The following is a 25280-nucleotide window of genomic DNA, read 5'->3' as shown; positions in this document are numbered from 1 at the left end:
AAAATAATACTCTACTTTGCCTCAGGATCAAAAACTGATCAAAATAATACTCTGTTTTTGACACAGAAAAATACTCTGTTTTTAACTCAGAAAAACAGAAAAATTTGTTCTCTGGAAACAGTGTTGCAGCAACACAGTTTTTTTCAGTTGCTGTAACTTGTGTTGCAGCAACGCTGTTCATGGTGTTGCAACAACGTAAATTTTTGACGTCAAGTATTTTTTGAGTTACGCTGTAACAGCAACGGGGATTTTTGACGTCAAGTATTTTTCGACTTACGGTGTAACAACAACAGGAAAAAAGAAACTTCTATTTATGAACAATAAACTAACTGATAAAATAAGTCTTCCTCATGTAGAGGGATCTTCACAAAATATTATGCTAAAGAGCATCTTCCTCTTGACATAGGGATTACAACAGGAACGCTTCAGTTCCACAAAACAACTATCTCAGAAAATTTCAGCACTGCTGTGCAATACAAAAAAAAAACTCTCTTGTTCTACACTGTTGTGTGTTACAAAAGGACTTTCAATCTATGTTTTTCTACACTACTGTGTCTGCATTTTATAGTGCGGGAAAGGGTCTTCACCGCCTTAACTTGCTGATGAAGTTTCTGCTGCTCATAATGAACACATCTGATCTTTTGCTGTATTTCTTGAGTCGGTGGTGATGAAATCTATGGCTGATAAATGCTACTACAGCTCGAGAATGGTTCTTTTTCTGTTTCAGCCGTTCTGCTCATTAATATGGTTGTTGAGAAGTAATGATGTAGTGCTGTATCTGATCTCCATCCTTCGGGAACTCAAAAATAATTAAAGAGTGAAAAGATGGTAATGGCGGTGACTTAAAAGATCGGGAAAAAATGTGGGGCGCAGGATCACGACAAATGAATAAAGTAGCTGTTGTTGTTCTGTTCACTGCAGTTGAAATTATAATTTCAACACTCCCCTATAATTTCAACTGCTGGGTTTTCAGTCATACCCAGAAGTTTCCTTAAAAACTCAAAACTTTTCTAATCCAATGGCTTTGTCAGAATATCCGCAACCTGTTCCTGAGTCCTGCAATGTTGTAAAATGATTTCTCCATTGTTCACCAATTCTCTGATGTAGTGAAACTTTGTGTCTATGTGTTTTGTTCTCTTGTGGAATACAGAGTTCTTGGATAATGCAATAGCTGAGCTATTGTCACAAAAAATAACAGATGTTGTTGCCTGCTCCTGGCATAGACTTCTCAACATTCTCCTCATCCAAACCGCTTGACATGCTTCTACTGTAGCTGCTACATACTCTGCTTCTGCTGTAGACAATGCCACAATTGGCTGTTTCTTGGAAGCCCATGAAATGGCTCCTGAACCTATGTGAAAAATGTAACCAGATGTGCTTTTCCGGTCATCTACACTTCCAGCCCAATCACTATCTGTGTATCCAACTAAATCTAAACATTCTGAAACAGTATAAAATATGCCATACCTTTTTGTACCTTTCACATATCTCAGAATTCTCTTTGCTGCCTGCCAATGTGTTTCTTTTGGCTTCTCCATGAATCTGGAAATTAAACTAACAGCATACATTATGTCTGGCCTAGTTGCAGTCAAATACATGAGGCTGCCAACTATGCTCTTGTACACACTAGGGTCAAAATCCTTGCTGCTGTCTTCTTTGCTGAGTTTTAATCCCATCACTGTGGGAGTGATTGCTGCCTTGTTGTCCTGCATGTTAAATCTGTTCAACACTTCATTTACATATTTTGCCTGTGAAATAAAAATTCCATTTTAATTTTGATCTACTTCTATTCCTAAGAAGTATCTCAGCAAACCCATGTCAGTCATCTCAAATTCTTCTTTCATGACTGATTTGAAATTTTCAATGAGGTAGTCATCATTACCTGTAAAAATCACATCATCAACATATAACACAACAATTAAAATTTTACAGTCTTTTTCTTTGATGTAAACAGTGGGTTCTCCCTCACACTTCTCAAATCCATTTTCCAGTAGATAGGAATCTATCCTACTGTACCATGCTCTTGGCGCTTGCTTCAACCCATAAAGAGCTTTCTTCAATCTACAGACTTTGTACTCTTGGCCTTTCTTCTCATAGCCTAGAGGTTGCTCGATGTAAACCTCTTCCATTAATACTCCATTCAAGAATGCTGATTTCACGTACATTTGGTGAACTTTCCATTTGTTTTGTGCTGCTATGGACAACACTGCTCTTACTGTTTCCATTCTTGCAACCGGTGCGAAAGTCTCCTCATAATCTCTTCCATACTGCTGCTTGTATCCCTTGACAACAAGTCTTGCCTTATGCCTTTCTATCTTTCCTTCAGCATTACTCTTGGTCTTGTAGATCCATTTAACTCCAATGACTTCTTTACCTTTTGGTAGCTCAACTAAATCCCATGTCTTATTTCTTTCTATTGCATTCATCTCCTCATCCATAACTTCTATCCATTTCTTATCTTTAATTGCTTCTTCGAAATGAACAGGGCCATCAACACTACAATACAAAGCAAACAGGGAATTCATTCCTTTATCATAAATATCACTTAAATTTCTGAATTTCTTACCTCTTTCATTCGGTGTGCAAGTGCTTGTAGATGCACTTGAATTTCCTCCTTGTGGTGTGCTTCGAGAAGCACTCTCATTTCTCCTCAAGGGTGTCTCTTGCTGTTCTGTTGTTGGCGCTGCTGTTTGGGGATATGTTTTAGCCAACTCCTCATCATCATCATCATGAGACAAACAATTTTTAACATTAACTATTTTCTCTATGCTTCCATCCCAAGCTTCCTCCTCAATAAATTGAACATCTCTGCTCACAAAAAACTTCTTGGTGGATGGGATATACAACCTGTAAGCTTTGGATTCCTCACTGTATCCAATGAAAATACATTTCTCCCCTTTGCTGTCCAATTTCTTCCTTAGCTGATCTGGAATGCGTGCATAAGCCACACAACCAAAAACTTTCATGTGGGTGACTCCTTGCTTTCTCCTACTCCATGATTCCTCTGCCACTTTATTCATTACTGCTTTTGTAGGACATCTATTCAAAATATATACTGCACAGTGTACAGCTTCAGCCCAATAATCATTTGGCAAATGCTTTGCCTTCAGCATGCTCCTCGCCATATTCATGATTGTTCTGTTTTTCCTTTCAGCAACTCCATTTTGCTGCGGGGTGTACCTTGCTGTAAATTGCTTATGAATTCCATTTTCTCTGCAAAAACGTAAAAATTCTTTGGAAATATACTCACCTCCTCTGTCAGTTCTCAAAACCTTGATGCGAAGCCCACTCTGATTTTCTACAAGTGCTTTGAAATTTTGAAAATTTTCAAACACTTCACTCTTATTCTTCAGAAAATAAACCCAAGACTTTCTAGTAAAGTCATCAATAAATGTTAGAAAATATTGGATGCCTGCAAGTGATGGAGCTTGCATCGGTCCACATAATCTGAGTGGATAATTTCTAAGGGTGCTTTTTCCCTTATGCTTTTTCCGGTTGGAAAACTTTCTCTGTGTTGTTTCCCCAATATACAACCTTCACAAAGGTTGTCTGGCTTTTTTATCAATGGTAATCCTCTTACCATTCCTTTTCTACTCAACAAATTAAGACCTCCAAAGTTGAGATGTCCAAATCTCAAATGCCACAACCAATTTTCATCCTTTGGTACGCTTTGGAGAGCCTCTTGTGTCACTGCTGCAACTACTTCTTTATTTTTCAAATTTGCTCTTATTCTGAGAGGGAACATCCTGTTCCTTGTCATCTTCACTTCAGCAATACAACGTTTGCTGGGTAATCTGTCCATGATGGTGCATACATCATTCTTAAAGAAAACATTGTAACCCTTCTGAACAAGCTGTCCAATGCTCAAGAGATTACACTTCATTCCAGGAACATAATAGACATCTGCTATGGTTTTCTTTTCACCTTTCTTTGTAAATATTTTAACTTCTCCTTTTCCCATAATAGAAATTTTACTATCAGTCCCAAGTGTGACTTGTGATTTCACACTCTGATCTAAAGCAGAAAACAGGGCTATGTTTCCTGTCATATGGTTGCTGCAACCAGAATCTAGAAACCATATATCTTCACTATTTGTTTCAGCCATATTACAAACTAACAACACATTATCTTGACTGATATTTTATCTAGTGATATTTGCACTAGATCTATTACTCATATCATGCTGCTTCTTCCTACATTCATTTGCATAGTGCCCATATTTTTTACAATAATAACATTGGACATTGGATTTTTCATACCTTTGTCCTTGAGCATGATGTTGTCCACTTTGTTGACTGCTGCCATGGCCTTGGTTCTGATTTGGATTGCTGCCTCTTCCTTGAACGTTTGCTGGACTGTTTCTTCCGCCTCTGTATTGGGTTCTGCCTCTTCCTCTCTTGTTTCCTCTGCCTTGACCTCTTCCTCTTCCAAATGACATCTGGGTCTTGAAGGCTTGCTCTAGAGATGAGTTTTCATTTCTACTCAACCTCTGCTCATGTGTTATCAGTGATGCATGAAGTTCATCAACTGAAAAATTTGAGAGATCCTTTGTCTCTTCTATGGTGGTGACAATCACATCAAACTTTGAGGGTAGGCACCTCAATAGTTTCTCCACAATCCTCATTTCTTTAAGAGTTTCTCCATGAGACCTTATCTGTGTGACCAAACCAATTGCTTGTGTGAAGAATGAGTCAATATTGTCTGACTCCTTCATACGCAGGTTCTCAAAATCTTTCCTCAGCAACTGTAGTTTTGCTGTCTTCACTTTCTCCATGCCTTGATAGGCTGTCTTGAGAGTTTGCCATGCTTCTCTGGATGTCTTGGTTGCTGCTATCCTCGGAAACACACTCTCATGCACTGCTTGATATAAAAGTACAAAGGCTTTTGAGTCCTTCTTCTTATTGCTCTTCCACAGCTCTTTCTCTGCCTGAGTTAATCCTATAAACTCTTCTTCATTCGCTGGTTCTTTAAATCCATATTGAACAAGTTCCCATAAATCTTGTGAGGCAAATAGGGCTCTCATGGTTATTGCCCAGTAGTCATAATTTTTCCCATTGAACTGTGGGAGCTGGGTATTAAACATACCCACGCTGGTGCTGGCCATTCTTGCAATACTTGACTGTAAAAAAAAATCACTTAATTGTCTTCAGCAGCTACACAAAAAACTAATCTGAAAAATACCTTGACAGCGTTTTCGCTCTGCTGGATAATTTGCTGCAGCAACAAATCTTCTTTCAGCTTCTTTGATGTCTTCAAAGAGCCTGGACAAGCTCTGATACCATGTCGGGAATTTCTGGTTATTCCAAACAAAATACAGTGGAAAAATCCTCTGTTTCCACTGTTGAGAATTTTCTGATAAATTCTGAAACAACAAAAATATGAACAGAGAGTAATACTCTGTTTTCTGATAATTCAAAAACACAAGAACAGAGCATAAAATAATACTCTACTTTGCCTCAGGATCAAAAACTGATCAAAATAATACTCTGTTTTTGACACAGAAAAATACTCTGTTTTTAACTCAGAAAAACAGAAAAATTCGTTCTCTGGAAACGGTGTTGCAGCAACACAGTTTTTTTCAGTTGTTGTAACTTGTGTTGCAGCAACGTAAATTTTTGACGCCAAGTATTTTTTGAGTTACGGTGTAACAGCAACGGGGATTTTTGACGTCAAGTATTTTTCGACTTACGGTGTAACAGCAACGGGGATTTTTGACGTCAAGTATTTTTCGACTTACGGTGTAACAACAACAGGCAAAAAGAAACTTCTATTTATGAACGATAAACTAATTGATAAAATAAGTCTTCGTCACGTAGAGGGATCTTCACAAAATATTATGCTAAAGAGCATCTTCCTCTTGACAAAGGGATTACAACAGGAACGCTTCAGTTCCAAAAAACAACTATCCCAGAAAATTTCAGCACTGCTGTGCAATACAAAAAAAAACTCTCTTGTTCTACACTGCTGTGTGTTACAAAAGGACTTTCAATCTATGTTTTTCTACACTGTTGTGTCTGCATTTTATAGTGCGGGAAAGGGTCTTCACCGCCTTAACTTGCTGATGAAGTTTCTGCTGCTCATAATGAACAGATCTGATCTTTTGCTGTATTTCTTGAGTCAGTGGTGATGAAATATATGGCTGATAAATGCTGCTACGGCTCGAGAATGGTTCTTTTTCTGTTTCAGCCGTTCTGCTCATTAATATGGTTGTTGAGAAGTAATGATGTAGTTTTGTATCTGATCTTCATCCTTCGGGAACTCAAAAATAATTAAAGAGTGAAAAGATGGTAATGGCGGTGACTTAAAAGATCGGGAAAAAATGTGGGGCGCCGGATCACCACAAATGAATAAAGTAGCTGCTGCTATTCTGTTCACTGCAGTTCAAATTATAATTTCAACAAGTCTCTGGTTGTTTGGGGAAGCCTAATGTTAGCTACACTACCGCCGTGCCATTCAAATTCAAAACAAATTTCAGCTAAAACATGGCAATTTTAAAATTCAAATTTCATGGATGATGGTTAATGTATCATACATGATGAATGACATGCTATGGGGAACAACGTGGAGGGAATAACGACGGTCGACCGACGGCGACAAGCGAGGGACCTCCGGCGAGGGGCCAGGAACTCCGAGGAATGTCACATCAATTGGGAAATGAGAAAAATATGTTTGCAGGATTTCCAAAAAGTCGCATTAGAGACCACTCCATATCATAAAACCAGCAATTATATGAATTTATGTAATTATCAATGCGACCAGACTCCAGAGTCCATATTCATCTTGTCTCGGCAGCAAATCTAGATATCAAGGCACACAATTAAAATGATGAAGTTCAATTATATGAATTTATGTAATTATCAATGCGACCGGACTCCAGAGTCCATATACATCTTGTCTCGGCAGCCTTGATGAAGTTCAATTATATGAATTTATGTAATTATCAATGCGACCGGACTCCAGAGTCCATATCCATCTTGTCTCGGCAGCAAAGTTAGATTTCAATATCATTAAGACACAATTAAAATGATGAAGCTCACCGGTTAAATATTTGACACAACATTAGCAATTTAGAGACATTGATTATGGAATTCAACTATTTATGAAAATTATCCTTCCGTTGATGACTCACTCGTATTGTACTATAACTTTTTTTTCTTTTTTCCATCGAATGAGGAATTCCTACAGATTTCGTCCCAATTTTATCATAATCTCGATTTTATCTAATGCAGTGGAAGTTGGAACCTGGAAGATTACGCAGTAAATGCCCACCAGAGTGTAGGAGTCTGCAGCGTTCTCATTTTGGTAGAAGGAATAAATGATATGGCAGAGCTTGTAAAAGAAAAAATTTGCGAGTCGCAAATCCACAACTAAAGGTAAGCTCCTCTCCTGTACACTTTCCTGTTGATATATTTTTAGGTGTGCTATGTTACAACTGTATTTTTCTATATTATAAGTAGTTTTTCATTATCAGATTAATATGATATAGCAGTTACAAGAGCCATACAATTTATTTGTTCTACGAGTAAAGTTTCTTCGAATTCAAGGCATGCCATAGGTCAATAAGATCAACTACAAACGCCAAACTGGTTTTGAAAATAGAGTAACATGGACTTGTTAACCTTCTTTGGGTCTCATTTCAGTGAATCCATTCAATAAAAAACTCCAGTCATTTCTTACTCGTTGAAAAACGACGTAAGTTCTCATAATAAAACCAGCATCCTAGTTTTTCAAGTTTGTATTAGACCCCAATTGTAGCTCAAGATTTTGGTAGGTTTTGATGTTTGAATTATATCCTGGTCCCCAACTTATCGATTGTTCATTTCATGTAAGTGTAGTTGACCCAACTGCACACGAAATACAGGGCCGAAGATGTCATGTAAATAGGGCTTTTGTTTTCTAATTGACAAAATGGATGGTCGACTGTCTCTCCGAGTGATCCACGACAATCATAGAACATATAGAACATATATAGGTCATTTTTCTTTTGTGAAAAACCATGATTATGTCTTAACCTTCTTTTCGACTCTTCAAGTTCTTGTGTTATAGCCTCGAGCCGTTCTTCCATACGTTGAAACCTCTTCTTTCGTACCATAGTTGTCACGATTTCAAACTGGTCTTCCAGTTTTTACAGTTCATTCATAGACCAAGACTCCAAATCCTCTCCCCTCATATGTCTGATAAGCCTACGTAACCCCACAAGCTCAATGGCACCCATAAATGAATTAATTTGATCATCGCTCAGTTTACTTAGAGAGCCATTCATATTCACATATTTCTCAATCCTCTTTATCTCTATCTTACACATGTATTGAGGAATAGTCAAATGGGCATCTATGGAATAGTCAAAGTTTACAGATGGAATTGGATGCAACAATCAGTGACAACTTGGTGGGCGTTACAATCAATTATCGTGCCTGCGGACCCTGGACTGAATAAGCTTTACAACTAGTTGCAATTGAAATTTCCATGGTTGTGCCCAATTTAAATGGAAAGTAGTGAAATAATTATGGATCAGCAAAATTGTTAAAGATGGCTATGTTAATAGAGATCTCTCTTTTGACCACCTCGAGATTCTCATGGCTTGAAGGATTATATCTAAACCTTCCATTTTAAACAGTTAGTTATGATACCTGTTGCAAACTAGACTTCTTCTATTTGAAGGAAGAGAACATTCCAATGATTTGTCAATTCAATAATAAATGAATATCCATAAAAATTGGTGCCGAGTCAAGGACCTTTGTTTCTACCTTTGGATCCTACAAGTTACTAGATATCGGCAAAAACAGTTCTAACTGAAAGAGAATTTGTTGATGTGGATGCACCTTGGCCTATCCCACGCTGTGGTTAACTCCAGACTTTGCATGTGAATGTTGTTCATGCCTCTAATTCCCCAGCCTTCAAACTGCTCAACTGCTCTCTAATTTTCTGAATAAAAATGTTTCTCTTTTTACTATTTTTAAATGTCAATAGGTCAATTAATTTAATTAAAATTGTTTTTTTTAATAAGTCAATTATTTAAGGTTTAGATATATTTGCTAGGATTGGAAGCTTCTCTATTTACCAACTAGTCTAGATCCATCACTTGAGTTGGCTGGTGAATATAATTTGAAAAAGTCATATAAAATCGGTAAAAATAGATATGGAAGGTCACGAGGTGGCAAGTTTGAAAACAAAACAGTCAAAAGAATTGTTGATGGGCAGGGGGACCCGTCAAATATAACCCCTGGATGGGAGTCCACCACAATGAGAACAGACTTGAGCATTCACACGTTTGTCACAGAAAAGTAAGAAAAGAGCACAAATCGCTTAATTTTAATCCGAACCAAAATAAATTTTCGTGTCTTTTACGATATGATGCCCATAAAAACCCAGGATGATGCTCTGTACAAAATTTACATCACTACAATACATTCATTTCAGACGAATTTTACCTCTATCTACCATGATGTAGGGTGGAGTCTGGAGTGTACGAGCGACCAATGTCATTTGAATTAAGTGGGGCTGTCGATGGAAAAACGACATATATAGCCACTGGCCGCGAAGAAGGAAGCGGCATCAACTCTTCATTGGGATTTATGAGGACCTACAATGCTTGTATGATTGAAGGGCGTAGCTGGGGATCCAGATGTGAGCAAGCAAGTCCCAAAATTAGTGCTCGTTCCATCTGCTCTTTGTCAAATTCAGCATTCAATCTGGGATCCGCCGCCTCGACAATCTTCCCTGCCCGTAAAGACCCCATATCCAATCCATCAAATTCTCCTCCGTCAATTACGGATTTTGCTGCACAACCCGCCTCCCACTGACCACCTCCAACATACATACCCCGAAACTAAAAACATCCGACTCTGCAGTGGCCCTGCCGATGTAGCCGCATTCGGGTGCCCAATAACCAGGCGTCCCCGCCAGCTTTGTACTTACGGCCAGAAATGTCTCGTCGTGTTCAATGACTCTGGCAAGGCCGAAGTCACCCAGCCGGGCATTGAAATCCCCGTCGAGCATAATATTGTTGGGTTTAACGTCACGGTGGACGACTCTGTGCTCCCATTCTTTGTGAAGGTACAACAAGGTGGAAGCCTACCCGAATAATATTCTATGCCTCCGAACCCAATCCAATGGGATCTGATTCTGATCCTGCTGCTACAGATCTTGTTGGGGATTTTTCTGTTAAAATCTCAAAAACAACATAAACTACACACATAGACAATGCTTTGTTTTGTTCCAAGATCTTAGCACAGCGGAAGGCTTAAAAAAAAAAATCTCAGAATAGAGTATTACACACATAAAAAAGGATTTTTATTCATTAAAATGAAAATCCTAATACAAAAATTCATCCTCTTTCACTCAGAGGGATTCACCAAAAGTAAAACACGGTGCTACTCAATTCATTCAATTCCAATTACATTCTACGCTGCTGTGTATTGCTAACATTCATTCATTTGCGTTGCTAAGCTTCTACACTGTCTCACACTCTCAAACCTAATACAAAAATTCATCCTCTTTCACTCAGAGGGATTCACCAAAAGAAAAACACGGTGCTACTCAATTCATTAAATTCCAATTACATTCTACGTTGCTGTGTATTGCTAACATTCATTTGTTTTCGCTGCTGCGCTTCTACACTGTCTCACACTCTCTCAATAGACAAAAACACAAAAAACTAAAATACGTACAAAATCTGAATGATTTTTATGAACAAAAGTGGAGCCCCATGCTATGAACTACTCGAGGCTATCCTTCTTTGAGCAGGTGGCATGAAATATGGGTGAAACCCATGACCATTGAATGCTCTGAACTGTTCGACGGTGTCCTGCTTCCTTCTCGGCCATACTTGTGAATTCAATGCAGTCACCTATTGCTGTACTGCTGCATGCTTGCTTTAACCAGCTCCGTGCCACTGAGAAATCCTGCTCGCTTTGCCACATTTTTAAACATCAACAGTTAATGCATGCATAACTCCTCTATCGGGTCGCCTTTCGGGTCGCAATCGCCTATGTCCTTCTGTTACTTTTCATTTCATTATACACAGAAAATGCACCCAAAATTCGGGAAAAAACATGGGCGAGCGCGGCACTGTAGTAGAAATTAAATCTGGGCCATTGGATCGTGTGAAGGCAGATCCAACGAATGGTGCTAAATCGGCGATCGGCGGATCGGCAGTACCAAACTGAAATACCTCCGATGAGCGATGAAGCCTGCGGACCCGATCTGCTTTCAAAACTGTTTCTTATAGATTTTCGGCTCCGGATCTGGAGTGTACAGTACCAACCCCTTCGGACCCGAAACCCATTAAACTCCACTCTATAACACTTCGGCTTCGGAATATCGGAGCTTTCCCACTTCGCTGTACAAAGGGTTCCTATCGGACCCGAAACTTTTATATGCTGCACTTTATAACTTTTCGGCTCCGCCAGTCGGAGCTACTATGGGGCCGCGACACAAAGTGAACCGTTGATGTGATGGCCCGAATGGGCGGCCGCGATTAACTCGGCATTTCGCTATCGGCGGGGACATGGGGTTTATACATATGCGATCGCCGAAATGGGCGATCACTGAAATGATCAGAGCCGTTAGATGAGCGGGGGTGATGGAGGGCTGAGATTTGGTCGTTGTTTCGCTGTCGGGGAAACCCGAGGGGCGGGGCTTTTATATATAATGCGATGCGATGCGATATTTTGGAAAATGCGGGTTTTAACGTTATAACTTAAGTTTTATAAAAACTTAAGTTTAAACGATAAAACAACAAAAAAGGATTTGCGATAGAAAGACTATATGCGAGATATATGGATATATGAGGCAGGAAGGCTCCCGATCCTTGGTAATTTTCTGGAGCTGTTTTGGTAGGAATACATGCGCACGGTCATTGTCTTCATGCTGTGGCACAAGTCAACTTTTGCGCAGTTGAAATTATATTTTCAACAGATCCCCTAGCTGCCTGAAGATGATCTTGTCGAGGCTCCCGTTGGGCATGTAGTCATAGATGAGCAATAGCTCGTTGCGTTGCTGGCACCACCCCTGGTGTAAGGACCTCCAGAGGTGAGTGCGACGGGCACCGGGCGTGGTCATGCACAAGGGAGTGAGCGGGCGCGCGGGCACGGGCTGAACCACATATGCGACGATCACACGAGTTTAATGCGACGAAAACAGAAACGATGGAACGACACTTGGAAAAAGTGTTGGAGCGTTTTATATGGCGATTAAAAGGAGCTTGCAAGCCGACTTGGAAGAAGGCTTTGTGGGTGCATATTGTATGGTTTGGGGGTCGGCCAAGGGGCTGCCACCCACTTGTAAACCCACATAGGAAGGGTATATACACATGAGCATGAGAGCTCATTTATTCATCAATTCGAACTCATCACTTCTACGCATAACTTGAGAGGAAAAGAAGTGCGCAGTTTTGGGTAGAGTTGCGGATAGCTCATGTGCACTACTTGGAGGTGCACTTGGAGGTTGTCTTGAGCCGGTCGAGGTGTGGCCAAGGTGTGCCCGGGGTTCGGTGGATGTGCAGAATTGTGTAGGACTTGACAAGGGTATCTAGGTGGCTCGGGTGAGCACCGCCCTTCGTGCAAGAGATGCACACGATTGTAAAAGGCAGGGTTGCCTCTCTTTGTAATATTTGGCTAAGTGTGAGACTTGGTTTGGCAAGACATACTTGTATGTTGTAAACTGATATTCTTAATATATTGTCAGGCAGACTCACATTACAGGGACTTGCCCCTCCCCTTTATACTTGTTGCAATTGTTGATGTTCTTGTTATAATTGCATGATGATAATGAATGATTATGGGCTTCATTAAGTATAAAGGATAATTGTATGTTTACTTGGTTGCAAAACACAAGTAAGTAATGTTAATGTGGAAGTAGGCATAGTCCACGAATGTTAGTATTGGTGAAAAGAAAGTGTTCGGTGGTGCCGCACCTTGCTACAAGCGGTTGGAATACTACCGCAGGTGTAGGGGCGTGATAGGTGGTATCAGAGCAGCCGATCCAGGTATTGAAGGGTGAAGCTGTTGGATGGTGGAGACTAGATCGCAAAGGAAGAAGAAGCTGTTAGAGATGGCAGCTGGGTCTCATGTTGGGTCTGGCCATGAAACCGAGACTTTATCACTTATGGAGAAGATGCTGTTGAGAATGGAAGCCATGGAGTCTTCCTGGGATACGAAGGTGGATTTGCTCACTAAGGAGCAAGAGGCCAACTCGAAGCTAAGGGAAGAATTTGATGAGCTCCGGACACAGCATGAGTACACTGATCTTATGTGTACACAACTTGAGATAAGGGTCAAGGAGGTTGAAGAAGCAAGGGATCAGGGTCTTGTAGAGATTGTGAACTTGAAGAAATCTCTTGACAAAGCCAACAAATTTCTTGATGAAGCCAAGGATGAGATCGCGGTGTTGAAGAAGTCCATGAGGCATAACTCAGGTGGAGGAGTGCCTCATGTGCAAGTCAAGGAACCAGAATCTTATGATGGCACAAGGAATGAAAAGGCTCTTGGAAACTTTTTGTGGGACATGGAGCAGTACTTGGAACGGTTGAATCTATCTGATGGTGAGACACAAGTCAAGGTGGCTGCTCAGTTCTTAACAAAGGATGCTAAGATGTGGTGGCGAAGGAGGGTGGACCAGATTATCAATGGCAGTGCTGATGACATCACTTCGTGGGATGACATGAAGAAGGATTTGCAGACCAATTTCAGTCTTCAGGATGAAACGTGGGAAGCAAGGACGAAGATTAAGTACATAAAGCAGACCGGAAGCCTACAAGCATACCAGTGAGAGTTTGCAAGTGCAGCTCTAGAACTTCCTGACATGGCGGAGAGGGACAAGGTGTTCAACTTCATCATTGGGTTGAAACCTTGGGCACACAATGAAGTGAAGAAGCAGAAGGTTAGGACACTTGAGGAGGCTTTTGCTGCAGTTGATAGGCTGGTGGATCATTATGATGAGACTTCTGATGAGAAAAAGAAGTCTGACAAGCCGAAAGAAAAGAAGAAGGATGATGCTTCGAAATCGGATGATGCTTCGAAGACGAAGAAACCTTTGAAATGTTGGATATGTGCAGAACCACACATGGTGAAGAATTGTCCCTCTAAACCAAAGGTGGCCACTATTGCACAGTCTGATGGAAAGAATGAAGATGCTTCTGTGGGGATGATGCAGATACCTGGTGCTTCTGCTACTACGGAGGTGGCCTCTAGGAGGGATCCTGAAAGGAACAAGTTGGAGTATGTTCAAATGAAGGTTGGAGGTGCTGATGTGCTCACTATGGTGGATAGTGGGGCTTCTCACAACTTCATGGGCGAAGATACTGTGAGAAGAATTAGGCTGAAATTTGTACCGGCAAAGGCACAAATGAAGACAGTGAATTCTCCTTCTATTGAGATTCTTGGTATAGCTGAGAGGGTGGACACTACACTTGGTGAATGGACCGGGAAGGTGGACGTCACTATAGTGCGGATTGATGACTATGAAGCTGTATTGGGGATGGAATTTATGAAACAATTTGATGCTATGATCATTCCACATTTGAAGAAGCTCTACATTTATGATGGAAGGGGAGATGTACCCATTGGTGTTCCAACCATTGGTGTGACAAGGCCTGATTGTAAATTGGGAGCGATGCAAATGGAGGATAAGGAGAAGGTGAACAAGCGGTTATCTACTATTGATACAAAGCTTGTGGAGTAGTCATTGGTCATTAGATCACTTTCAGATAGCATCTTGGATTTGACAAGAAGGCTAGAGTTGGTGGAAGATGATGATGATGATGATGAGGTATATGTAAGGCCGGAAGTCCAGAGGGAAGACCAGGTTGCTTATATACAAAGGATGGAGATTGAGGATCCTGATAGGTGGATCAAGTTGATTAGTGAGGGAGAGCCTTCAGGCTCTACTCCCTCTACATCTTCTTAGATGGATGAAGAAGATGGGGCTCATTGTTAGCTGCTCATGGCAGTGAGTCCTTAAACATGTTTGAGCAGGTATGATTGATGGTGCAGGGATGGTTCGGCATCAAGCATCATGACATGTTACAAATGAGATGGATGGAGTTTCCATGGACCTGAGCATGGATTATGGAGGTAGATTCTTGATGAGTCAAGGATGTGGCAGATGTTTGAGGAACAACTGATGATGGCATGAGGATGTTCACTCTCATGGATTGAGCATGATGGTTGGATTAGCTACCCAACTAGTTCAGACATGGGGTCTGGAAGTGTGAAGAGAAATGTTGGCATCGTGCTGGAGTATCATGGCAGAGGTTCACATAGGGACACATGATGAGGTCGAAACGAGATGTTGCAGTGGAGATTGTGGCAGAGGGGTCGATGATCATGGATCGAGATGATATCTGATGGAGAGCATACCATTGAGGTACATACCTTGGTATGATGAGCTTGGTGGCAGTTGGTCACTAAGTTGAGATATGATGGAGATGAGGCTCTACATATGTTGCAGGCATGCTTGCCTTGTGTGGAGAGGTCAACATCATGGATGATGATGATCTTGGTGGAAGGCTACCGGGATGGTATGGTGTCGAGGACGACAGTGACTTCAGGTGGAGGAGGATGTAAGGACCTCCGGAGGCGAGTGCGACAGGCACCGAGCGCGGTCATGCACGAGGGCGCGAGCGGGCACGAGCTGAACGACATATGCGACGATCACACGAGTTTAATGCGACGAAAACAGAAACGATGGAACGACACTTGGAAATGCGACTAAGTGTTGGAGCGTTTTATATGGCGATTAAAAGGAGCTTGCAAGCCGACTTGGAAGAAGGCTTTGTGGGCACATATTGTATGGTTTGGGGGTCGGCCAAGGGGCTGCCACCCACTTGTAAACCCACGTAGGAAGGGTATATACACATGAGCATGAGAGCTCATTCATTCATCAATTCGAACTCATCACTTCTACGCATAGCTTGAGAGGAAAAGAAGTGCGCAGTTTTGGGTAGAGCTGCGCATAGCTCATGCACACTACTTGGAGGTGCACTTGGAGGTTGTCTTGAGCCGGTCGAGGTGTGGGCAAGGTGTGCCCGGGGTTCGGTGGATGTGCAGAATTGTGTAGGACTTGGCAAGGGTATCTAGGTGGCTCGGGTGAGCACCGCCCTTCGTGCAAGAGGTGCACACGGTTGTAAAAGGCAGGGTTGCCTCTCTTTGTAATATTTGGCTAAGTGTGAGACTTGGTTTGGCAAGACACACTTGTATGTTGTAAACTGATATTCTTAATATATTGTCGGGCAGACTCACATTACGGGGAGTTGCCCCTCCCCTTTATACTTGTTGCAATTGTTGATGTTCTTGTTATAATTGCATGATGATAATGAATGAGTATGGGCTTCATTAAGTATAAAGGATAATTGCATGTTTACTTGGTTGCGAAACACAAGCTAAGTAATGTTAATGTGAAAGTAGGCGTAGTCCACGAATGTTAGTATATGTGAAAAGAAAGCGTTCGATGGTGCTGCACCTTGCTACAAGCGGTTGGAAGACTACCGCAGGTGTAGGGGCATGACACCTAGAGTCACACCAGGTTCCTGTGTCGAAGTCTCCCTATGGTGGTGATCTCCGACATGAATTCCCACTCTCCCTGTCTTGACCCAACCGATATTCTCTTCACTGCTATAAGTGAGCAGGCCCCTTCTCGGCCTTCCAGGGTCCCCTTGTAAATGCTCCCAAAGCCGCCATTTTCGAGCAGTTCCGTCTCGCTGAAGTTCTTTGTCGCTTCGAACAGAGTTTTGTAGGAGAACCGGCGAGGGGTGTAGGGTGAGGCTGTCGATCGGTCCTCTATCATCGCTAGTTCACTGCTTAGCCCCCATTCTAATATGTTCCCGGCACGTCTTCCTTTCAGAGTCTTACTGACAAACCATGTCGATAACCCCAATAACACGCTTCCGATGGCAATGGAAATGACAAGGAGGCTGACCTTTACGGCCCTGCTTTTGGATCCTCCTGCTGACCTCAACACGCTGATGGGCGTTATATTTAGAGACGATTGAGGCAAACTTTCCAAACTGAAATTCCAGTCCAAAATGCAATGAATCTTGAAAAGACGCCACGTTGCTGCGGAGAATCCAACGTAGGCTGATCGTAGAACGGTCATTGATAGCTCGATTGTTCGGTTCAAGATGCTCGTGTAAGGAATCGATCTGTCTGCACAGGTAACGAATATTTGCAGTATTTTGTTCCAGCCATCGTAATGGATTTGAACCCTTATAGGCCTCCCTGACTTCAAGTTGATGCCGTGTTGTCCCAGATTGGCGGTTGCGTCGGATATGAGGCTCTTGACGTCTATGCCGACATGGTTATCGTCCGGGTCCATGATGTCGTTCTTGTAGGTGTCGAATTCAATGGCCAGCTGATTCGTTGTGTTTAGATATGTTGATCCATCGAATAAGCCCAGATATTGTCTACTGCTGTCTGCCAGAAAGGGTTTTTTGTTGGGGACTATGATGAAGGCTAGATCGTCGCCACCAGATTCATGCTGGAAAATTCAGGTGATTTCAAACTCGAAAGACCAGGGAACAATGCTCTTTTTTTCACACATAGGATCTTAACACAGCGGAAACCTAAAAAAAAATATTTGCAGCTGACAGAGTTCTCACACACCAACAAATTTCTATTCATTAATAAAGAAAAGAAACTGTTGTTACAAAAATATGATCTTCTTCTCTCACAGAGGGATTTACAAAAACAAAAGACTCAGACTGTTGTGTCTGTTGTATATTCTATTTTACTGTTGCTGCCTTTCTTTTTCATTCACGCGCTGCTGCGTTCTATATTTTTACTTCTTCGCACTGTTGTGCATTACAATACAATTTACACTACTGTGTTATATACGCACTGCTGCGTTCTTCCCTCTTCACTCTTCTTACTTCGCACTGATGTGCATTACAATTCCTTCTTCACTCTCATCAACACAACAAAAAGAACATTACATATATATATCAACAATAAGAACTTACTTCACGTTTTCACTTCCCATGCTTCCGTAAAAGAAATAATAAAAATTAAATGCTTTTACCAACTATTACTTGAGCCCATAATCCCGCTGAAATAAAATTAAAATCTTCACCAAAACTTACCAACCCACAATAAATTTCATTTAATGTTTTACTGACATTTACTGGCTGTAAAGAAACTTTTACATCACGTCAAATTTATTTTGCTGTTGGCCTGTACTTCAACCATTGACTTCATTTAGATCGCATCGCAGAAGGCTATCGAGAGGAAAAAAAATGGAACATTATGTTGGTGCGATTTGTGATTTGCGATCGAATTGCATCGCGAAATCGCATTTGGCTGAACACAACAAATTGAAGCACAAACATATGGAGCGAACTGCGATATGCGATCGGATCGCATCGCATCATCATTGTCATCGCGGCGCATGGGACAAGAAGTGGAGGGGGCAGCAATATGCGATCTGCGATGGATCGCATCGCAAATAAACCTGTAGTTGAAATTATTATTCTAACACTCCCCTTTAATTTCAAATATTGGGTTATCAATCATACCCAGACATTTCCTCCAAAATTCAAAGCTTTTTTGGTCCAATGGCTTGGTCAGAATATCTGCAACCTGTTCTTGAGTGCGGCAATGTTGTAAAACAATTTCTCCATTGTTCACCAATTCTCTGATGTAGTGAAATCTTGTATCAATGTGTTTCGTTCGCTTGTGAAACACAGTATTCTTGGACAACGCAATAGCTGAGCTATTGTCACAAAAAATAACTGTTGCTTTTGCCTGCTCTTGGCCTAAGCTCCCCAACATTCTTCTCATCCAAACTGATTGACATGCTGCTGCTGTAGCTGCCACGTACTCTGCTTCTGCTGTAGACAACGCCACAATTGGCTGTTTCTTGGAAGCCCATGAAATTGCTCCTGAACCCATGTGAAAGACATAACCGGAAGTGTTTTTCCGATCATCCACACTTCCAGCCCAATCGCTATCGGTGTAGCCAACTATGCTCTTATACAAGCTAGGATCAAAATCCTTGATGTTGTCCTCTTTGTTGAGTTTTAATCCCATTACTGTGGGAGTGATTGTTGTCTTGCACTCTTGCATGTGGAATCTTTCCAACACTTCATTTACATATCTTGCTTGAGAGATAAAAATCCCATTTTCATTTTGATCTAGTTCTATTCCTAAGAAGTATCTCAGCAAACCCATGTCAGTCATCTCAAATTCCTCTTTCATGACTGATTTGAAGTTTTCAATGAGGTAGTCATCATTACCTGTAAAAATAACATCATCAACATACAAGACACTAATTAAAATCTTGCCATCCGTTTCTTTGATGTAGACTGTGGGTTCTCCCTCACATTTGTCAAATTCATTTTCCAGTAGATAGGAGTCTATTCTACTGTACCACGCTCTTGGCGCTTGCTTCATCCCATAAAGAGATTTCTTCAATCTGCACACCTTGTGCTCTTGGCCTTTCTTCTCATAGCCTAGTGGTTGTTCAATGTAAACCTCCTCCTTTAACACTCCATTTAGGAATGCCGACTTCACATCCATTTGGTAAACTTTCCATTTGCTTTGTGCTGCTATGGACAGCACTTCTCTCACGGTTTCCATTCTTGCAACCGGTACGAAAGTTTCCTCATAATCTCTCCCATATTGCTACTTGTATCCCTTGACAACCAGCCTTGCCTTGTGTCTTTCAATTTTGCCTTCAGCATTGCACTTGGTCTTATAGACCCATTTGACTCCAATGACTTCTTTACCTTTTGGTAGCTCAACCAAATCCCATGTCTTGTTTCTTTCTATGGCATTCATCTCCTCATCCATAGCTTCTATCCATTTCTTATCTTTAATAGCATCTTCTAAATGAATAGGATCATCAACATGACAATACAAGGCAAATAAGGAATTCATTCCTTCATTATAAATGTCACTTAAGTTTCTGAATTTCTTACCTCTTTCACTTGGTGTGCAAGTGCTTGAAGATGCACTTGAATTTCCTCCTTGTGCTGTGCTTGGAGAAGCACTCTCATTTCTCCTCAAGGGCGTTCCTTGCTGTCCTTGTGTTGGCGCTATTGTTTGGGGATGTATTTCTACCATTTCCTCGTCATCTTCATCATGAGACAAACAGTTTTTAACAATAATTGTTTTCTCTATGCTTCCATCCCAAGCTTCCTCCTCAATAAATTAAACATCTCTGCTCACAAAGAATTTCTTGGTGGATGGGATATACAACCTGTAAGCCTTGGATTCCTCACTGTATCCGATGAAGATACATTTCTCCCCTTTGCTGTCCAACTTCCTCCTTAGCTGATCAGGAATGTGTGCATAGGCCACACATCCAAAATTTTCATGTGGGTGACTCCTTGCTTTCTCCCACTCCATGCTTCTTGCGGCACTTTGTTCATTACAGCTTTTGTAGGACACCTATTCAAGATATATACAACACATTTTACGGCTTTGGCCCAATAATCATTTGGCAAATGCTTTGCCTTCAACATGCTCCTCGCCATATCCATAATGGTCCTGTTCTTCCTTTCAGCAACTCCATTTTGTTGTGGGGTGTACCTAGCTGTAAACTGTTTATGAATTCCATTTTCTTTGCAAAACCGTAGGAATTCCTTGGAGATATACTCACCTCCTCTGTTTGTTCTCAAGACTTTAATACGCAGACCACTTTGATTTTACACAAGTGCTTTGAAATTTCGGAATTTTTCAAACACTTCCGATTTGTTCTTTAAGAAATAAACCCATGTCTTTCTTGTAAAATCATCAATGAATGTTAGAAAATATTGGCTGCCAACTAAAGATGAATTTTGCATTGGTCCACATAAATCTGAGTGGACAATCTCTAAGGGTGCTTTCGCCCTTATGCTTTTCCCTGATGGAAAACTTTCTCTGTGTTGTTTCCCCAATATGCAACCTTCACAAAGGCTGTCCAGTTTCTCTATCAATGGTAATCCTCTTACCATTCCTTTTCTGCTCAACAAGTTAAGACCTCCAAAGTTGAGATGTCCAAATCTCAAGTGCCACAACCAATTTTCATCCTTTGGCACACTTTGGAGAGCCTCTTGGGAAACTGCTGCAATTACTTCTTTGTTTTTCAATTCTGCTCTTATTCTGAGAGGGAACATCCTGTTCCTTGTCATCTTCACTTCAGCAATGCATCACTTGTTGGGTGCTCTATCCATGATGGTGCATACATCATTCTCAAAGAAGACATTGTAACCCTTTTGAACAAGCTGTCCAATACTCAAGAGGTTACATCTCATTCCAGGAACATAATAGACATCTGTTATAGTTTTCTTTTCTCCTTTCTTTGTAAATATTTTAACTTCTCCTTTACCCATAACAGAAATTTTGCTATCAGTCCCAAGTGTGACTTGTGACTTCACACTTTGATCTAAAGCAGAAAACAAAGCTATGTTTCTTGTCATATGGTTGCTGCAACCGGAGTCTAGAAACCATATATCTTCACTATTTGTTTCAGCCATGTTACAAGATAACAATACATTATCTTGGCTGACATTTTCTCTAGTAATATTTGCATTAGATCTATTATTCATATCATGCTGCTTCTTCCTACATTCACTGGCATAATGCCCATATTTTTTACAATAATAACATTGGACATTGGGTTTTTCATACCTTTGTCCTTGAGCATGATGTTGTCCTCCTTGTTGGCTGCTGCCTTGACCTTGGTTCTGATTTGGATTGCTGCCTCTTCCTTTCTTGTTTCCTCTGCCTTGACCTCTTCCTCTTCCAAAGGACATCTGGGTCTTGAAGGCTTGCTCTAGAGATGAGTTTTCATTTCTACTCAACCTCTGCTCATGTGTGATCAGTGATGCATGAAGCTCATCAACTGAAAAGTTTGAGAGATCCTTTGTCTCTTCCATGGTGGTGACAATCACATGGAACCTTGAGGGTAGGCACCTCAATAGTTTCTCCACAATCATCCTTTCTTCAAGTATCTCTCCATGAGATCTTATTTGTGTGACCAGGCCAATTACTTGAGTGAAGAATGAGTCAATATTGTCTGAGTCCTTCATGCACAGGTTCTCAAAATCTTTCCTCAGCAATTGTAGTTTTGCTGTCTTCACTTTCTCCATGCCTTGATAGGCTGTCTTGAGAGTTTGTCATGCATCTTTGGATGTCTTAGCTGCTGCTAACCTTGGAAACACGCTTCCATGCACTGCTTGATACAAGAAGAAAAGGGATTTTGAATCCTTCTTCTTGTAGCTCTTCAACAGATCCTTCTCTCCCTGAGTTAATGCATTAAACTCATTTTCATCTGCTGGTTGTTCAAAACCATCCTCAACTATTTCCCATAAGTCTTGGGAAGCAAACAAGGCTTTCATTGTTATTGCCCAATAGTCATAGTTTTTACCATCAAATAATGGGAGCTGCATACCCATGCTATTGCTGGTGCTGGTGCCAGCCATTTTTGCACTCTTAACTATGCTTCAAATACTTAACTGTGTATTTAAAATAACAGATTGTCTTCAACAGCAACACACACAAAAAAAACTTGAGAAATACCTTGGATTCTTTTGCCTGAGTCTTCACACTGCTGGAGAAGTTGTTGCAATAAGAATCCTTCCTTCAGCTTCTTTGAACCCTTCAAAGAGCCTGGATTAGCTCTGATACCACTGTTGGAAATTTCAGGTGATTTCAAACTCAAAAGACAAGGGAACAATGCTCTATTTTTCACACACAGGATCTTAACACAACAGAAACTTAAAAAAAATTATTTGCAGCTGACAAAGTTCTGACACACCAGCAAATTTCTATTCATTAATAAAGGAAAGAAACTGCTGTTACAAAAATATGATCTTCCTCTCTCACAGAGGGATTTACAAAAACAAAAGACTCAGACTGTTGTGTCTGTTGTATATTCTATTTTGATGTTGCTGCCTTTCTTTTTCTTTCACGCGCTGCTGCGTTCTATATTTTTACTTCTTCGCATTGTTGTTCATTACAATGCAATTTACACTGCTGTGTATATATACGCACTGCTGCGTTCTTCCCTCTTCACTCTTCTTACTTCGCACTACTGTGCATTACAATTCCTTCTTCACTCTCATCAACACAAAAAAAAGAACATTACATATATATATCAACAATAAGAACTTACTTTCACGTTTTCACTTCCTATGCTTCCGTAAAAGAAATAATAACAATTAAATGCTTTTACCAACTATTACTTGAGCCCATACTCCCGCTGAAATAAAATTAAAATTTTCACCAAAACTTAGCAACCCACAGTAAATTGCATTCACTGTTTTACTGACATTTACTGGCTGTAAAGAAACTTTTACATCACGTCAAATTTATTTTGCTACTGGCCTGTACTTCAACCATTGACTTCATTTAGATCGCATCGCAGAAGGCTGTCAGGAGGAAAATAAATGGAACATTATGTTGGTGCGATTTGCGATTTGCGAATCGCATCGCGAAATCGCATTTGGCTGAACACAACAAATTGAAGCACAAACATATGGAGCGAACTGCGATAAGCGATCGGATCGCATCGCATCATCATCGTCGTCGCAGCGCATGGGACAAGAAGTGGAGGGGGCAGCAATCTACGATCTGTGATGGATCACATCGCAAATAAACCTGCAGTTGAAATTATTATTTTAACAATTCAGTGATGTTGCCTATGACAATGGTGAAGGTTGTCGTAAATGTGGCCGGCCAGACTGTGATAGGTTCCCGGTAGATAACGCTTCCTATGCAGGACTGCATCTTGGAATATTGATCCATCTCATTCGACGAACCTCCAGAGGTATCATTTGGTGATGGAGTCAGATCGATGTAACCAAGTGAAGGAGAAACCGAAGCATTTCCCATGTATATAAGTTGACCGTTGCTGCTGTTTCTGAATGATGGGAAAGAGAAATTTACATTACCTCCCAGGGACTGTGCGAGGGAAACGGCAGCCAGCACTGGAAAGAAAAGAGCCAAAGAACCCATCATGATATTTACACCAAGACTCTGGTATACCAAGATGTTAATCATGCGCCTAAGACGCTGGTATACCAAGATGAGGAAGCTATAGCAGTTATATGACGAAAGGCATCAACTATAAGTATATTGCAGGGTACGCCTGTAATCATAATCGGTTCCTGTAGCAGCTGCCCTAGAGTATTGTAGTCTACTTATTTTCAGCATTGTATACCAGTCGCCTTAGACCACGTGCATCAGCATCGACTTTGGAACATGCGGGGCGGCGTGACTCTTGGAGCCAAGACCGTTCAAACAGGTCGACTTTTGTTCTCTGTGAGAACCTCTTTATCGACAACGTGCGTCGGCGACGTCTATAGACCATGCGGGGCGCTGGACTTTTAGGTCTAAGACAGTCGTCAAACAGGTCGACTTTTTTGTCGGTGGGAATTGTTTTATCGATTTTGTCTCAAATATAAATTATAAATGAGACTTTTTTGTCGGTGGGAACCATTTTTTTTTTTTTTAAATGGTTGGCTAGTGGAAAAAACAGTGAAGGAAAGAATTTGACTATCAACCTTCAAAAGTGGGAAAGTTCGAAAATTTGATAAGGGAATTGTTTCTATTTTACAAGAATTTAAATAAATTAATTTAAATTTATTTAACTTTGGGTCTAATATGAGTTGGGAGTAACCATATTTCTTCAACTTCGGATCTAATAATATGAGTGGAAAGTGATCATATTTCTTCAAGCTCACTTTTCTTTTAGACTTTAAAATATAATGTTTATAGATATACTTTTCTTTTCCTGTTTCTTTTTTTATTATGGTTTGTATTGTTTTTATATTTAGATAATAGTTTATTTTTATTATCTTAAGAAAGTCAATGTTGAGCACCAATATACTTAAATATTTCTTTTACAATGGTTTGTAGAATGAGCCTCTAGGCTCAATAATTTTTGAATATTGATTTTTTAAAAATGTTTTTAAAAAAGAAGATTAAACATAAAATAATAAATACGTTTTTAAGAAAAAAATTAAACATATATTTATTTTAGAGAAATTTAGATAAATAAGTTTGGAACATCGATACCCTATCTATTAAGAAAGAATTTTATGTAAGTTTTGGAATTAGGAGGACTATCTATTTCAACTTTGAAATGAAAGAAGGTTTTAGAGGGAAAAAGTTAATATGGTTTCTTCTTTTATAATTGTGCTCTAATTTGTTATATTATTTATAATTATTAGATTATTTAAATATTATTATAAAGAGAAACATATGTATTTTAATTTTTAAGATAAATACAATCAATTTTTTTTGAACTGAAAATTTGCTATCATTTTTATCAATTTTTTTTTGAACTGAAAATTTGCTATC

The 25280-nt window shown here is 40.3% G+C and overlaps 1 protein-coding gene and 1 pseudogene across 1 annotated transcript; both read right to left on the bottom strand.

Moving 5' to 3' along the window:
• Positions 1-7719: 7719 nt before the first annotated feature.
• Positions 7720-8305, bottom strand: LOC149231653 (MADS-box protein AeAP3-2-like; annotated as a pseudogene).
• Positions 8306-16515: 8210 nt separating this feature from the next.
• On the bottom strand, positions 16516-24288 carry LOC149231652 (L-type lectin-domain containing receptor kinase S.4-like). The gene is made up of 3 exons (XM_089381706.1): positions 24139-24288; positions 23661-23990; positions 16516-17475 (listed from the first exon to the last, which is right to left on the bottom strand). Exons 1-3 carry the CDS (start codon positions 24286-24288, stop codon positions 16516-16518), a joined length of 1440 nt encoding a protein of 479 aa, XP_089237832.1.
• Positions 24289-25280: the final 992 nt, after the last annotated feature.

The sequence above is a fragment of the Pinus tabuliformis genome, chromosome J (assembly GCF_031772625.1).
Source record: "Pinus tabuliformis cultivar Carrire ecotype Pingquan chromosome J, CPIR1, whole genome shotgun sequence".
Classification (NCBI taxonomy): Eukaryota; Viridiplantae; Streptophyta; class Pinopsida; order Pinales; family Pinaceae; genus Pinus; species Pinus tabuliformis.
The sequence above is the reverse complement of the archived record's forward strand: the minus strand, read 5'-3'. Positions and strand labels throughout refer to the sequence as shown.

Coding starts and splice junctions, on each gene's coding strand:
- LOC149231652 (XM_089381706.1), bottom strand. CDS start 24,288: ATGGTCTATAGACGTCGCCGACGCACGTTGTCGATAAAGAGGTTCTCA. Junction 23,991..24,138: donor CACGTGGTCTAAGGCGACTG/GTATACAATGCT, acceptor TTGGTATACCAG/CGTCTTAGGCGCATGATTAA. Junction 17,476..23,660: donor TCTACCGGGAACCTATCACA/GTCTGGCCGGCC, acceptor TGAATTTTCCAG/CATGAATCTGGTGGCGACGA.